The sequence below is a fragment of the Eretmochelys imbricata genome, chromosome 1, assembly GCF_965152235.1.
Source record: "Eretmochelys imbricata isolate rEreImb1 chromosome 1, rEreImb1.hap1, whole genome shotgun sequence".
In the NCBI taxonomy this organism is placed as follows: Eukaryota; Metazoa; Chordata; order Testudines; family Cheloniidae; genus Eretmochelys; species Eretmochelys imbricata.
In genome coordinates this window covers 133,955,490-133,969,609 of record NC_135572.1, presented here as the reverse complement: position 1 = coordinate 133,969,609, position 14,120 = coordinate 133,955,490, and the positions used below count along the sequence as shown (strand labels likewise).

Genomic DNA, 14,120 nt, shown 5'->3' with positions numbered 1-14,120 from the left:
TAGAGATGTCTTGGGCTCACATACGTGAGGAGCTGCCTCACAGGTTAAAGAACCATTTGCTGTAAATGGTGAGATTCATTGTTAGTGGTAGCAAAAGGGCTTATCAAATTCAACTCTTGAGTAAACTGTTGCTGCAAATTTATCTTGTATGATATTTCTGAGGTAAAAGAGAAAGAAAATGTGTGATCTTTATTAAAAATAATAAACTTATGAATTTTTTTTCCAAAATTAAATTGGCCCCTATAAAAATGTTTTGCTTTCAACATGATTTTTAAGTTGTCAAGAGACAACAACTAATAGGATAAAATTGAATGTGCAGTAATACAATTTACTGTCTATATTACTCCTTTTTACTCTACATACCCTGAAAAAACCACTGCCCAACCCTACCAGCTGATTTCCCATATCACACAATAGATTACATCCTAAAAGAATGGAAAGTTGTGTTACATCATCTGCATTTTACATCACTGATCCTGGCAGCAGGCCTTCAGTTAACCACAGAAACTTTTCTGCAAGTCTTTGGTCAACAGCAGAGAAAGAAGACAGGTTTTCTGCAGAAACCATCCCATTACCAGAAACAATACCTTTTTTATTTTCACACTATTTTTATATCTTTTTTTTCCTGTTATTAGAGCGCTAGTCATATCTGGTGTTTTCTCAGGGACCACATTTGCTGTAATTTTATATCTACATTATACAAGAAAACTACGTTAAAAGAACATGATTGACGTTGCCAGGTCAAACACTCAAAAACTGAAAAGTGCTGGAATTACGTTTACCTATGCAACCTTAATTTGGCCACCTTGTGCCTACAGATTACAATGCAGCCTTTAATTACATAATCAGATTCTATTTTGTCAACAAGACCTTCCTTACTGAGCAGGTTGGATGATGCTCACTTACGTTGTTTTCTCCTCATTGTTCAATGCTTTATTTACCGCATACTATTCAAACCCTCTTCTTAAAATTGAATTATTAATTTCCTCATGGGCCTTTCTCCAGCATTCATCACTATAAGATTTGTGTACTTCACAAACATTTATTAATTTACCTTCACAACACTGCTCTGAAGTGACACGGCGGTATTATCTTCATTTAATATATGGGGAACTGAGTCATAGAAAAATGAAGCTTAAGTTTCCATTAAATTTGAATGCTCAGTTTTAAACACTTCGGACCTAATTTTTCAGAGTCCTTAGCTCTTTATAACTTCAAAGCACAACTCTCATTGACTTCAGTTGCAGCTTTGAGAGCTCAGCACTTCTGTAAATCAGACCCCAAGGTCTCAAGTCAGGCAACCAGAAAATGAACAACCACCTGTGAAAAGTTTAGTTGATGTGATTTGCCTTGCATGCTAAAGAAACCCTGTATCAAAGGCAGGGATAATATCCAATTCTACAGGACAGCATTCAACTGCCTTAACCATGAGATCATTCTTTGTCTTCTCACAATCTCCTACCTCATTCACTACACACCACCTGACTTCTGCAAAAAATCAGGCAGTGGTCCTACATGCAACAGTCTCCTTTTCCACAAATCCCTGAGTAGGGATCCCTAGACTAGGTTCATCCTGTGCATGGAATGAGGCAGAGATCCTGAGGAAGAAGTATTATGTAATCACGTAATCTCTGTCCCAGGTGAAGGGGGAGTAGCTGCCCTTAGTGGAAGAGTTTAAGTATCTAAGGGTCTTGTTCATGAGTGATGGCCAGTGGGAGCAGGAGATTGACTGGCAGATTGGTGAGGTGGCGACAGTGATGCGGGCTCTGTGCTGATCTGTGGTGGTGAAGTGGGAGCAGAGCTCTTGGATGAATCCCTTGGTTTACGGGTCACTCTACATCACCATCCTCACCAATGGTCATGAACTTTGGGTAGTGACTGAAAAGATGAAATCACAGGTACAAGTGGTGGAAATGAGGTTTCTCCGCAGGGTGGCTGGGCTTACTCTCCAAGACAGAGTGAGGAGCTCGGCTATATGGGAGGGCCTGGGAGAAGAACAACCATTCCTCCAGATCGAGAGGTGCCAGTTGAGGTGGTTCAGGCATGTGATAAGGATGCCCCCTGGGAAGTTTCCGTTGGAACTCTCCTGAGCACGTCCCACTGGGCAGAGGCCCCGAGGCTGACCCAGAACATGCTGGAAGGATTCTGTCTCCTGGCTGGCCTGGGAACGCTGGGAAATCCCCCAGGAGGAGCCGGAATCTGTTGTGGAGGAAAAGGGGGTCTGGTCCTCCCTACTCTCCATGCTGCTGCCGCAACCCACACAAGGAAAAACAGCATAAAGGAAAAGTAGTAGTAGTAATAATTAAAGACTATATCATATGCATAAGGGGGGTGAATTATGGTTACACAGGCAACCTTAATTCTGGCATTTCCTAACTTTTGAGTGCTTATATTTACAACCTTAGCAATATTCTTTTAGCATAGTTTGTGTGAACGTAACTTCACAGATTTGGAAAAAAAAAAAAAAAAAAGTATAGTGAAGAGACAGAAATTGACAACATATTGATGCCCCCAAGATTCATCAGCAGAGTTAGAACCTTTAGATCTACCACACAGACCTCTCCACTTGAGCCAACGGAGTAAATAATAGCAAGCATAGGATGTCATCCACTATGCAAACCAGGATTAGAGAGGGATGAAATACACACACACACACTTTGCCAGTGGTCCCATTCCCTCCAAGACTGACCCCTTTTGGTCAGTCACCTCCAACCTGCCTCTTTCCTGTATCTTTCCCACCCCTGGTTCCTTGCCCTATTCTCCCACTCTCCACGCCTCAGGCTTCTCAGATCAATCCCAGTCTCAGTCCCCACACCCTATTCCAGTCTTTTTTTTTTTTTGCTTTCCTAGGCAGTCCCAGTTCCCCACTCTTGGCTCTTCCTCCTATCTGTCCATCCCCTCATCCACCACTGGCTCCCCTGGGGTTCTCATATAGTCAGCGTCCATCCTCACCCCCTTCCTAGCTCCAAAGCCCAGTTTCTCCGCTTCTTGGCTCCTGGTCCTAATCTCTTTGCCCCACCAGTCCCAATTCTCTTCCCACACCTCAGCTCCTTGTCAGATCTGTTTCCCTTCCCTCTGCCCCTTCTACCTTAGTTTCTAGTCTCAGCCTCCTTGTCCAGCCATTATCAGTCTCCCTGCCCCCCCAGCTCCTTGTTCTATCTCAGTGTTCCCTCCAACCAACTGATCTGGCTGGCTTTTGTCCCCTCTGCATTCAGATCAGATGGCTTACTCCTCCACACTGCATGGGTGCCAGAAGGGGGTCACTGAGCACACAGGAGAGACAGCCTCACTGCCCTGGGGTCCATTATCTGGCCCCACCCTTGCCTGGAGCAGCTGGGAGCAGCCATTAAAGGGAAAGTCAAGCTTTGTCACTGTAGCCCTGGGCTGCAGTGTGATCAGTCACGCTGTGGAGATGGGCCATGCGCAATCTGGGCAGCACAAGGAGCAGTGACGGACCAAAACATGGAATCTACAGAGAAGTTACCTGCTAAAATCAAAATCTCTACCGAGCATTCAAAAAGTGTGTTTTTTCAAAGGCTTATAACTTGGCCAGGTTTTCAAAGGGATGGCAAAATGCATATCCCTCACACAAAGGATCCCCGCTGCTTCGTCCTGCTCCCACCCAGCCAAATTTCAAGTCCCTGCTCTGAAGGACAGGGTCAGTGGAGCTATTCAAAGAAAAGGTCAACAGAATTTTTTTAATATAGGCAAAATAATGTATTGTCCCCCTAGCCTCATTATCCAAAACATCTGAACCATTTTGGCTGAAACCAACAAATAAATAAATATATAGCTCAGACTGAGAAAGACATCTAGCATGGAAAATTTCAGCCCAAGTAGTGTAAGTCTGGCAAAGTTATAATAAATTGAAAACAGGGTCTTATAATGGGAAGTGTCAGGCAATCTTGACAGCACTACCTGCCCCACCTATAATAAAATCTGTCTGATCTTCTAGGTCTCAGTCCAGGACCATTGAAGTCAACAGGAGTTTTAACACTGACTTCAGTAGTATTAGGTTCAGGCGCCTAACTGCACATAATATTTTGCTGTTTGGAAGCTGTGCGAGGGTTTTAAAGACCTAACATTCACTCAGATGCAAAGCTCAAAACACAATGATTCCTACCACTGCTTAAAACCAGACTTAAAAATGAAAGGAAACACATGATTGCAAACCAAACAATTAAGACTTCACTCCTGCTATTTTATACTTGGTAATTACTTGAAAATGTAATTAATAAAATAGTTTTGACATAGCCTAGCGAGAAGGCAGAAAGCAGCAGTGAAGACTGAAGTTTTTAAAGAAATTCTACAGCAGAAGAGGAATTAACAAGGTGACTGAGCTTAAAGCACCTGCAAAAAACTTAAGTTTTCCATTTTAAAAGAATGGGGGAGAATATCTACTTGGCTGTCTATTTTGTGACAATGCAGTTTCTCTGTATGGATTGATACAACAAAATGTCAGATTCACACAGGATTCAAAACATATATCCAAAAAACAAGCCTTCCCAGAGCAGCCTTTTTAAAAAAAAACAAAAACAAAACCCACATATCTCCTGGCTCATAAGTCAAGAAGTCACTGTGGAGAACATACAGAGATCAGCAAAGCAAGAGTGCTCTAGAGAAATTCTTGAAGAAAATTCCATCACAGCTTCAGATAATACACTAACAGACATATGGCTGCCTTCAATAAACAATAATGGATGAGAAATGAGACAAAGCAGGAGCAATATCATGGCTTCAGTGTCAGTGATAAATAAACATTAAAGCACTGAAGCACAGAACAGTTATGTCTGAACTTTTAAATCCAATGAAGTGAGCTGTAGCTCACGAAAGCTTATGCTCAAATAAATTTGTTAGTCTCTAAGGTGCCACAAGTACTTCTTTTCTTTTTGCGGATACAGACTAACATGGCTGCTACTCTGAAACCTCTCTCATCAGAGTTACCTAAAGAACTATTAGTTGATCAGATTCACAAAATCCTACTTTAAAAGTAATTATTGGTTTTTTCTCCCTAATGTAAGCAATTTAACTTAGACTAAAATCTTAGACATTAATATTTAGGTTCACAACTACTTCTCAGGTTGTTTCCCCTACCCCCACAAAACCATACAAGAGAAAGGTTTGAAATTGCCTTCAAATCACTTTCTTTGTTCTTGGATCTTCCTAGAGAGGTGACTAATCCTTCACAGACCAGAACAGAGTGTTAAATTGGAACCCTATCATCTTCATTTTAAGTTAACCTCATGTCATGGGAAAGAAGGGAAACTTTTAAAACTAAGACATTATTAAGTCACTGTGTAAGGCATAAATTTTTATGTGTGTATGTGCTACCTGTCATGTGAATACAGTATTCTGAATTATTGTTTGTCTTGAAACAGCCAAGGTCTTTTCACTATATTAAACAGTTTCTTTGTGTGTTACTACATATTTTCCATTACTTTAGTATATTCATAATTGGTCTTCTATTTTATACCTCTGACAGTTTTTAGGCCTCGCAGTTACTTGATGTAGTCAATTTAAAAGACATTTGTGCATGAGGATGTCTAGTTAATATTTGCCAGTGAAGTACTTTGGCCTGACGAGAGTTTTCGTCTCTTAAACTTTTAAGTACGAACTTTGTTGTTGTTTACTAAGTACCATGTTTAGCAAATGGAAATTAAAATGGAAAAGAAAGCAGCTACCTGTTTTTAGATTGCTGCCTGAAAGTCAGAAATTAAGGACAACACTCATTTGTAATAGTAAGCAAACACCACTTCTACAGCAAGCTTGAAAGGGAATTACTATAGTCTAAAACACAAAAATTGATCAATTTTTGCATATTTTGCCAATTTTTCATAAACTTGCTGGCACATTAATCAATGGACTCATCATCCAAAATAATTCCAGCCAATCTTGCTTACATCCGTTTGCCTTATCAATGAGAGCACATTGTTAGCACCATCCGCGGTTGTCTAAGTAGGGACAGTAAGAAAAAAACAAAACAAAAACAAAGGACAATTCCTATACAAAAATAAAAACTTGCAGCAGGAGTCTGTGCATTAAATAAAGCTTTGCAACACTTCCAGTTAGGTAACAAGAAAATATGGCAACAGGAAGAAAAAGAAAAATTCCCCCCTCCCACAACCTCCCAACTCACTCTTGTAGTGTTTCCACTCCTTTTTCTTTATACTGCAGTTCTTCCTTCATATGTGCCAACTCTCGTTTTAGTCTAGAAAGCTTAAAACAAAATATTTTTTAAGCAAAAATACATTATGGCAGCAAATCACTGAGTAACTATTATTATTCTTTCAAATAATTCTTCTTCAAATAATTGTTCTTTCAAGAATTTAAAATTACTGTGCATTGTTCAAAGACTAGTATTTTCAAAGTGAAAGGTGATAATCTGTTTGGTTTTTTAATCTACAGAAAAACAAAATCAACAAATGCTTTATAGAAATATTAATAAAAACCAACCCAACAATGCTCACAAAGGAACAACACTGCCAAATGTAAAAGGCAGCTGCTTCTTTGTATAATCTTCTACTATGCTATCTGCTATCACTTGTTCTGACAGCCAACAAGTCTCTGTCTACATGTCATTTCCCATCTTCCCCGGAACAGTGATTTCCCATCTAACCCTGTAGTAGACAGCCACCCAAAAACCTGCCCAACAATACTGAAAACTATACGTCAGGCAGCCGGGAAGGGGAAGAGGTTCAGCACTATGGCTTTTTCCATGGGAAGAATGTTCATTTAAAGTCACTAGAGACTGTGATGATTCATCTGCCCACTTTTATTTCTGTATTCTAAAACAGAAGTACAAAGTGACCCTTCAGCAGCAGTAAATAGTGAAAGTTGCCTGGTGGATCATTTATGTAATGTAATAATAAGGAGCTGTTCATTATAATCTCCCCAAAATTTGGTGCATGTCTGCAGTGACATTTACGACCAGGTTTCACGATTTTAATAAAGGTGCTTCTTAATTGATGCTTATTTTGTAACAGATATGAAACCAGACATAATTCTGTGTATGGATGTGTTATATTTTTGGTTAAAAAGGTATATATATGTTTTGGGACAGGCTCTCCTTTGTTTATATACGCATTTCAATACATGATGCCATCAACCTACTGCCACAGAAAAAAGGGAAAATGTGAGTTTCATAAACAGAAAAACTGAGTCGCCCAGAGATTTAGCAGATTTTCTACGATGTATCCGAAACACTGATAAGACGTATATAAATCAGTAAGTGACAAAATGATTAACATGACGTCTTCCTCATGCCCCGCAAAAACAGAAATCACATCATCATCATATCAAAACAGGCAGTATATAGTGACTTCTTGGATTATCTAGTCCAACCCTATAAAATAAACTCAGCTAAAATAAGAAAATATATCACTAATATCTTCCATGTTTACATATTCAATGGTGTATAGTATATTGCACTCTTTATATTAATTCCATCTACATGAGCATGCATAACACAGAAGTTCACCCTATGCAGGGAAGTAAAAAGGTGTATTTCATGGTCACTTTATTGTTCGACTACAGGGTGGGGGGGGCGGGGAGACAGAGATGGTAATCCATATGCAAGTAGAAAAGTCACTTATTTTCTTTAAACCTTGTTTAGACAAATTGAGTGACATTTTAACTTGCTATATTTTCTTGTTTGGTTTGCTGCATTTTCTAAACATTAGGTCTATCACATACACTATGTTGTAAATGCATGCTGACAGAATACATGCCTTTGATGGGTGGTGAACATAATTTATTTTCCAGAGCTACTCCTGTGAAAAGTGGTCACTAAATCATGAAGTCATAAACAGGACCACCACCCTTCAAGGATATGTATTTTATTTATTTCATGAATCCAGCATCTGGCATGCTAAGTCCCATTTTATCCATTAATAAAAGGAATATGCAATTTAGATATATGGTGGGCCTTAAGTTCTAAGTTGTTTTATTAATTGTGGACCTCTAACTAGCTTCCATTAAATGTGTAGAATTTTACTGTTCGTTAGGAACACTGACAGATTTTGAAACAAAAGTATAACTTTCCCCTCTACCACTGTAACTACTTCAGAAAAGATAATATTCAAAATATGGTTCTAACCTAAAAATGGTTAAGTAAAAATGGTACTTTCTTATACAACAGATGTGGTCCGTATGTGTTCAGAGTTATATATGCTTACCATAGTATGTGATGGAGTGGTGGGCAGTAGGGGGAGAGGGTTTATTTGTCACTTTTTATTCTTTTATAGATGCAGCCCTGGGAAAACGATCTATTCTGGATTGTGCATCAACTGAACTGATCACTGAGTTCTCAACACAGAGCCACATCCTGACCTCAGTTACATCTATAGAACCCTATGGAACACAATAGCAAAATCTAAAGACAATTGGTTTTGACAAGTGTTGCTGGGGACAGAATTTGGCTTGCAGCATATTTGCTACTAGTGGTAATGCTCGAGACAGAAAGGAAATTATTTTTAAAATACAAGTTGAGTTTGTGTGTCTGTCATTCAGAAAAAAAATTCTTTACACTTATAAACAGAAAAAAAAAAATATTTGGAATCACTGAGACATAGTAAATATGGAACCACACTGCTATTTTTATTAAATAATTGTTCAAGAGTAGAAGGGCACTTTAAACATGTGTAGTTTTAAAAAGTATACATACACAACTTCTAAGTCTAATGGTGTTTGCGTGGGTACAGCATTGTTTTAATCACGTAACATCAAAAAAGATTACTCACTCTGTCACGTCGGCTTGCTATTTCTGCTTTAATCTGATATGGGTCATACTTGGTATTAGTTGAAAATCCAGAGAATGCTAAACAAATGGAAAACAATGGTATTTTATAATAAATTTTTCACGTTTCCAATGTGTTAAATGATCGTGTGTGTGGGTTGTATGCCATGTAAATTGTACCAATAGGCTACCCAGTCCAAACATGTTTCTAAAACTTCAAATCCCCAACTGAGCAAATCACTTAAGCATGTGCTTAACTGTTTTGTGGGATCAGGGCCAAAAAAAGTACATACTTGTCAAAGTGTGGCTACACGTCATTCAGGGTTCCCAAAGTTGAGTCATTCTATTTCAAAGATGGAACAAGCTTATTTGTCTACAACTTCCAGACGTCTTTGTAGGATATGACAATCATTTGTGGCAAGACTTGCTCAGTGTAATTATTTTTGAGTATAACACAGAAATGTTTGTAGCCAAAATGATTTCTTCTAAACAGTAGTTGACAGTACGTTTAATGGATTTTTCCATTTATTTTTCTTGCAGTTAAGGAACTTTAATACAAATTTAACAAATTTAATGTTCCTATGGTAACACAGTTTTTATTTACAACCTCCTCAACATGATTACAGATAGAAGTCATTTTTGGCTGTTAGTTAAGTGTATGGTATTTATATGCAATAAATATAAGAATTTATTTAGCTGGACAGAATTTGGACTGAACCATCTAATAGAATGTGAATCAATCTGGTACCAAATACATATAAAGGAAGTAAAATCACATCATCACAAATTTCAATTTAACAAAGCCCTTGTAAGAACAGAAAACTAGGAGAAATTGTTCCACATCAGTTTCCAGCTCAACCACCCCAGACTGATGAAATTCTGTCTGCTTGCAACTAAGTTCATTCAGTAACCACATCAAGTTTACAGTTCAAAAATGTCCTCACTCTCAGAGTTACAACCCCTCAACAGTGAGTGTTTTAATAATCTCATCACAACTTCTCTTAAGACAGTTATTTAAAGACACCTTTGTGTTTTCTCTTTTGGTAGACTGAGGTTTTCCAAGATGCAACATCATTTCATACACGAACATATATTATTTCTTTTATAACAGTACAAGATTTCAAAAGTCAATCTGGGCTGAATTCTAACTGGGAAGTTATCTTGTGTGTACCTAAAGTTATTCATTATCTATCCTGAATTGCTATATAACAGCACTGTCTGTTGATTAAAAGCTGCTACCTTCCATTCCAGTGTAACTGTCAGGATCATCTCCGGAGCCTTTTTTAAAAATTGTCAATGCATTAACTACCTTCCAGTTATTTGCCACACGGGCTTGTTTCAGTGTTTATTATTGTTCAATGTATCAATTTGTTCCAAAACCTCCCTTTATTGACAGTTCCTCAGATTTGGGACAGTTCCTCAGATTTGTTGCCCAAAAAGGATTGCTCTGATGTGGGTATCTCCCCCACATCCTCTCCAGTGAAGACAGATGCAAAGAATTAATTTAGTTTCTTTGCAATAGCCTTGTCTTTCTTGACTGCTCCCTTAACACCTTGGTGGACTATTGGCCTCCATCCCGGTTTTGCAGGCTTCTGATGTACTTAAATTCTTACTGTTAGTTTTGCATCTTTAGCAAGTTGCTTCCCAAATTCTTTCATGGCCTGCCTTATTATATTTTCACACTTAACCTTCCAGAGATCATGCACCTTCTCATTTCCTTATTAGGATTTGACTTCCAAATTTTAAAGATGCCTTTTTGCCTGTTACAGCCTCCGTTACTCTGCTGTTTAGCCATAGTGGCATTCTTTTGGTGGTCTTCTTGTCTTTTCTGATTTGGGGCACACATTTAATCTGAACCTCTATTATGCTGCTTGCAGGCATTTAATCCTTCTGACAGCTCCTTTTAATTTCTATCTAACAAGCGTCCTCATTCTTGTGTAGTTCCCCATTTTAAAGTTAAATGTTACTGCAGTGGGATTTTTTGGTATTATCTCCACACAAGGATGTGACATACAATGTCTCTTCATACTCTAGGAAAAAGAGAACTTAATGTGTGCAGTTTAATCCAATACCAAAGGGGAACATAATATCAAGTAACTGTTTAAAAAAATTGAGAGTTGGGAAAATTATTTTCCATCACCATCCCAGGCATAAATGAGTAATAATGGCCTTAAATTATAACAAGAAATGTTTAATTTTAATGCCCCCTCATTCATTCCGTCATGTGGATCTGACCAGAATGCCTGTTTTGAGATTAGAAAGGATTTTTTTTCCTTTGGGGCCAAATTAGCAAGGTGTCTGGGGAGGGAGGTCTGGGTTTTGCCATGGAAGTCCTGTTGGTTAAAAGGAATAGTTAATGTTAAGAAGTAATACAGGAATATCTAATTCGTAGCAATTAGCAGCCAGTGTCTAATGTGGATAAAAAGGCTAAAAGGGACAGCTCCCAGAAGTAAATGTGGTTAAGAGTCCCAGAAAATGGCTGGCGGACCTGTTAGAGTGTACAGAAAAGAGGAGACCTGAAGCCCTTGCAGACTGAGGTAGTAAAAGGATTCTGAAGTGGGCTAAGTCCAAGAGGTTAGGTTGGAGACTGCAAAATCTAATTTGCTGGTTTTATTGTGTGAAGCCATTTAGCCCAGCACTGGGCCCAATAAAATGCCTGGTATTTCAGGAGAGTCCCTCTCTACCCATTGTTAATGAAGTTGTGGCCTGACACTTTATAAGACAGCTCAGCATTTCATTCTGCTGTGTGTCTTGATCAATTGTGGAAAGAACTTTATAATACTGAATAAACCATGCAGTAACTTGCCAAAAGACGTCGTGCAATTGCTATCAATACATGAACTGAAATTCTCTAATCCAGAATTTCATAAACTTTTTCATAGTGTTGATCACAATTTAAGAGTGAAAGAGTTTCATGGACACCTCCACTTCCACCTGTAAACATACAGATCTCACCTTCCCCTGCTCATGAACACATAGCCTTGATGAATTTACAGCATATGTATACATAGAAAGGTCTATGTATTTTTAAACTGTCTTTTAATCTGATTTGACAGATGGAAACAAGAAGGATTATATGATCATCGTTCGACAAACCAGCTCTCCACAGATCCAGAACTGCTCTAACTGGTCAGAGACCAATACTTAGAAATGTTTACTAATACTGAAAACATTTTTACTGGTCTAAAATGTTTCTAGATCTTAAAGCACAAGTGAAACAGTTTATTACGAATATTTTTCCAGTATTTTGTTAGGCTTCTGATTCTGGGGAATGCCAGCAACACACCTCAGTAGTTCCAGAAACTTAAATTAGTTAGTATTTGTACCTTTCCTATGGATACTCTCCCAGCAAAGTCTGAGTAATTGTTTGTGTCCAATTCTGCTGCTGTTATATGCAGTTTACCTTTTCTGGGTAGAAGAAGAACTACAACAGTCCAATCACATAAAACAGTAAAATAATAATAATAAAAAAATCAGACCTTATTTCCCCAATATTTTCTCCACTTATATAAAAACTGCCCTGTGCAAAATGATAGGAAATAGGTTATCAAAATTAGTGGAACTAAAGTCTTGTGGAACTACTAAAAGTCTTGAAAAATAAAGAAAAATATTTATAAATTGGATGACTTTCCTATTTTAAAATTACATCAAATTATATTAATTTGCTTTTTTTCCCCATTCCAATTATGACATTATTTTCGCAGCTAATCTTGCATGCCAAAAGAGCTGAGATATAAATGCTTCATAAAGCACCAGTTTCAGCCTGTTATAGTTTTTGCAATACCAGCAACTAAAACTATGTTAGACTATAAGTGGGAAGAAAGCAAGATGGCAATCTAAGTAGTATGACTTTGGTATCCAGTACCTCAGAAACCAAAAGGGCCAAAACCAAAAGCTATTTCTCAGCTTTCCAACAGTACATACCACTAGTGGTTTGATAGACTTTGCCACTGATCCCTTGGCCCAACAAAGTTTTTTTGGCCATTGTTACATGAGTAAACATTATTAGATCAGGGTACTTTTCAGAGAGTTGGATTCACACCAAGAATAGATAAAAATTTAATAAGGATGTTATTGAAATCTATTAATATTATTCTGGGACAACAGGGAGGGAAGGACAAAGACTCAAAAGTTCCTTACAACTCCAATATCTAAAGGAACTTAGTTTTATTTATCAGCTCACTGATTATTTCAACAAAAACAAATTCTCAAGTAGTTGTTGCAGGAAACAGCAGAGAAAAATGTAAGATGGTTTTTGCACAGCTCTGAAAAAACATTTTTGATTTTTAAACAAACATTAACCCTACAGTGATAGATTTTTTAAAATATTCTGAAACCAGAGGGCATACCATGTAAAAATTATTCACAAATTATAGGTGTTAGGAGGGAACTAAAATAGTGAAGCTGGAAAGAAGGACAGCCAAACATAGCTTTTACTTTAGAGGAAAAGAGACATATGCACTTGAGAAAACAGTCAAACATGAATTAATTTACTTTGCATTTGTCATAACTGCTACTGCCACGATAATTATTAAAGATTATTATTAAAGATAATTATTAAAGATAAATACTTTTTAAACAAGGTTTTTTGTTTCGAGTCTATTTTCATTACTTGATCCCGCACTTAAATTTATAATGCTGCTATTGTTAATATCATGTTTATTACCATGTTAACATATGACTATGATGTCACAAAATGTTACAACTAAAACTTAAGAAAGAGAAGATCATAGAATATCATGGTTGGAAGGGACCTCAGGAGATCATCTAGTCCAACCCCCTGCTCAAAGCAGGACCAATCCCTAACTAAATCATCCCAGCCAGGGCTTTGTCAAGCCTGACCTTAAAAACTTCTAAGGAAGGGGATTCCACCACCTCCCTAGGTAACACATTCCAGTGTTTCACCACCCTCCTAGAGAAAAGTTTTTCCTAATATCCAACCTAAACCTCCCCCTACTGCAACTTGAGACCATTACTCCTTCTTCTGTCATCTGCTACCACTGAGAACAGTCTAGATCCATCCTCTTTGGAACCCCCTTTCAGGTAGTTGAAAGCAGCTATCATATCCCCCCTAATTCTTCTCTTCCACAGATTAAACAATCCCAGTTCCCTCAGCCTCTCCTCATAAGTCATGTGTTCCAGACCCCTAATCATTTTTGTTGCCCTCTGATGGACATTTTCCAATTTTTTCACATCCTTCTTGTAGTGTGGGGCCCAAAACTGGACACAGTACTCCAGAGGGGACCTCACCAATGCCCAATAGAGGGGAACGATCACATCCCTCAATCTGCTGGCAATGCCCCTACTTATACATCCCCAAATGCCATTGGCCTTCTTGGCAACAATGGCACACTGTTGACTCATATCTAACTTCTTGTCCACTGTA

General features: G+C 38.1%; 1 protein-coding gene across 1 annotated transcript in view; it reads right to left on the bottom strand.

The window, feature by feature from the left end:
• Positions 1–14,120, bottom strand: part of WWC3 (WWC family member 3) — a 167,599-nt gene that overhangs the window by 88,186 nt on the left and 65,293 nt on the right. The window contains exons 4-5 of the mRNA XM_077807163.1: positions 8,739–8,815; positions 6,137–6,216 (exon numbers count right to left, since the gene is read on the bottom strand). Coding sequence (XP_077663289.1) covers positions 6,137–6,216; positions 8,739–8,815 — 157 coding nt within the window. The remainder of the gene's footprint in view (positions 1–6,136; positions 6,217–8,738; positions 8,816–14,120) is intronic.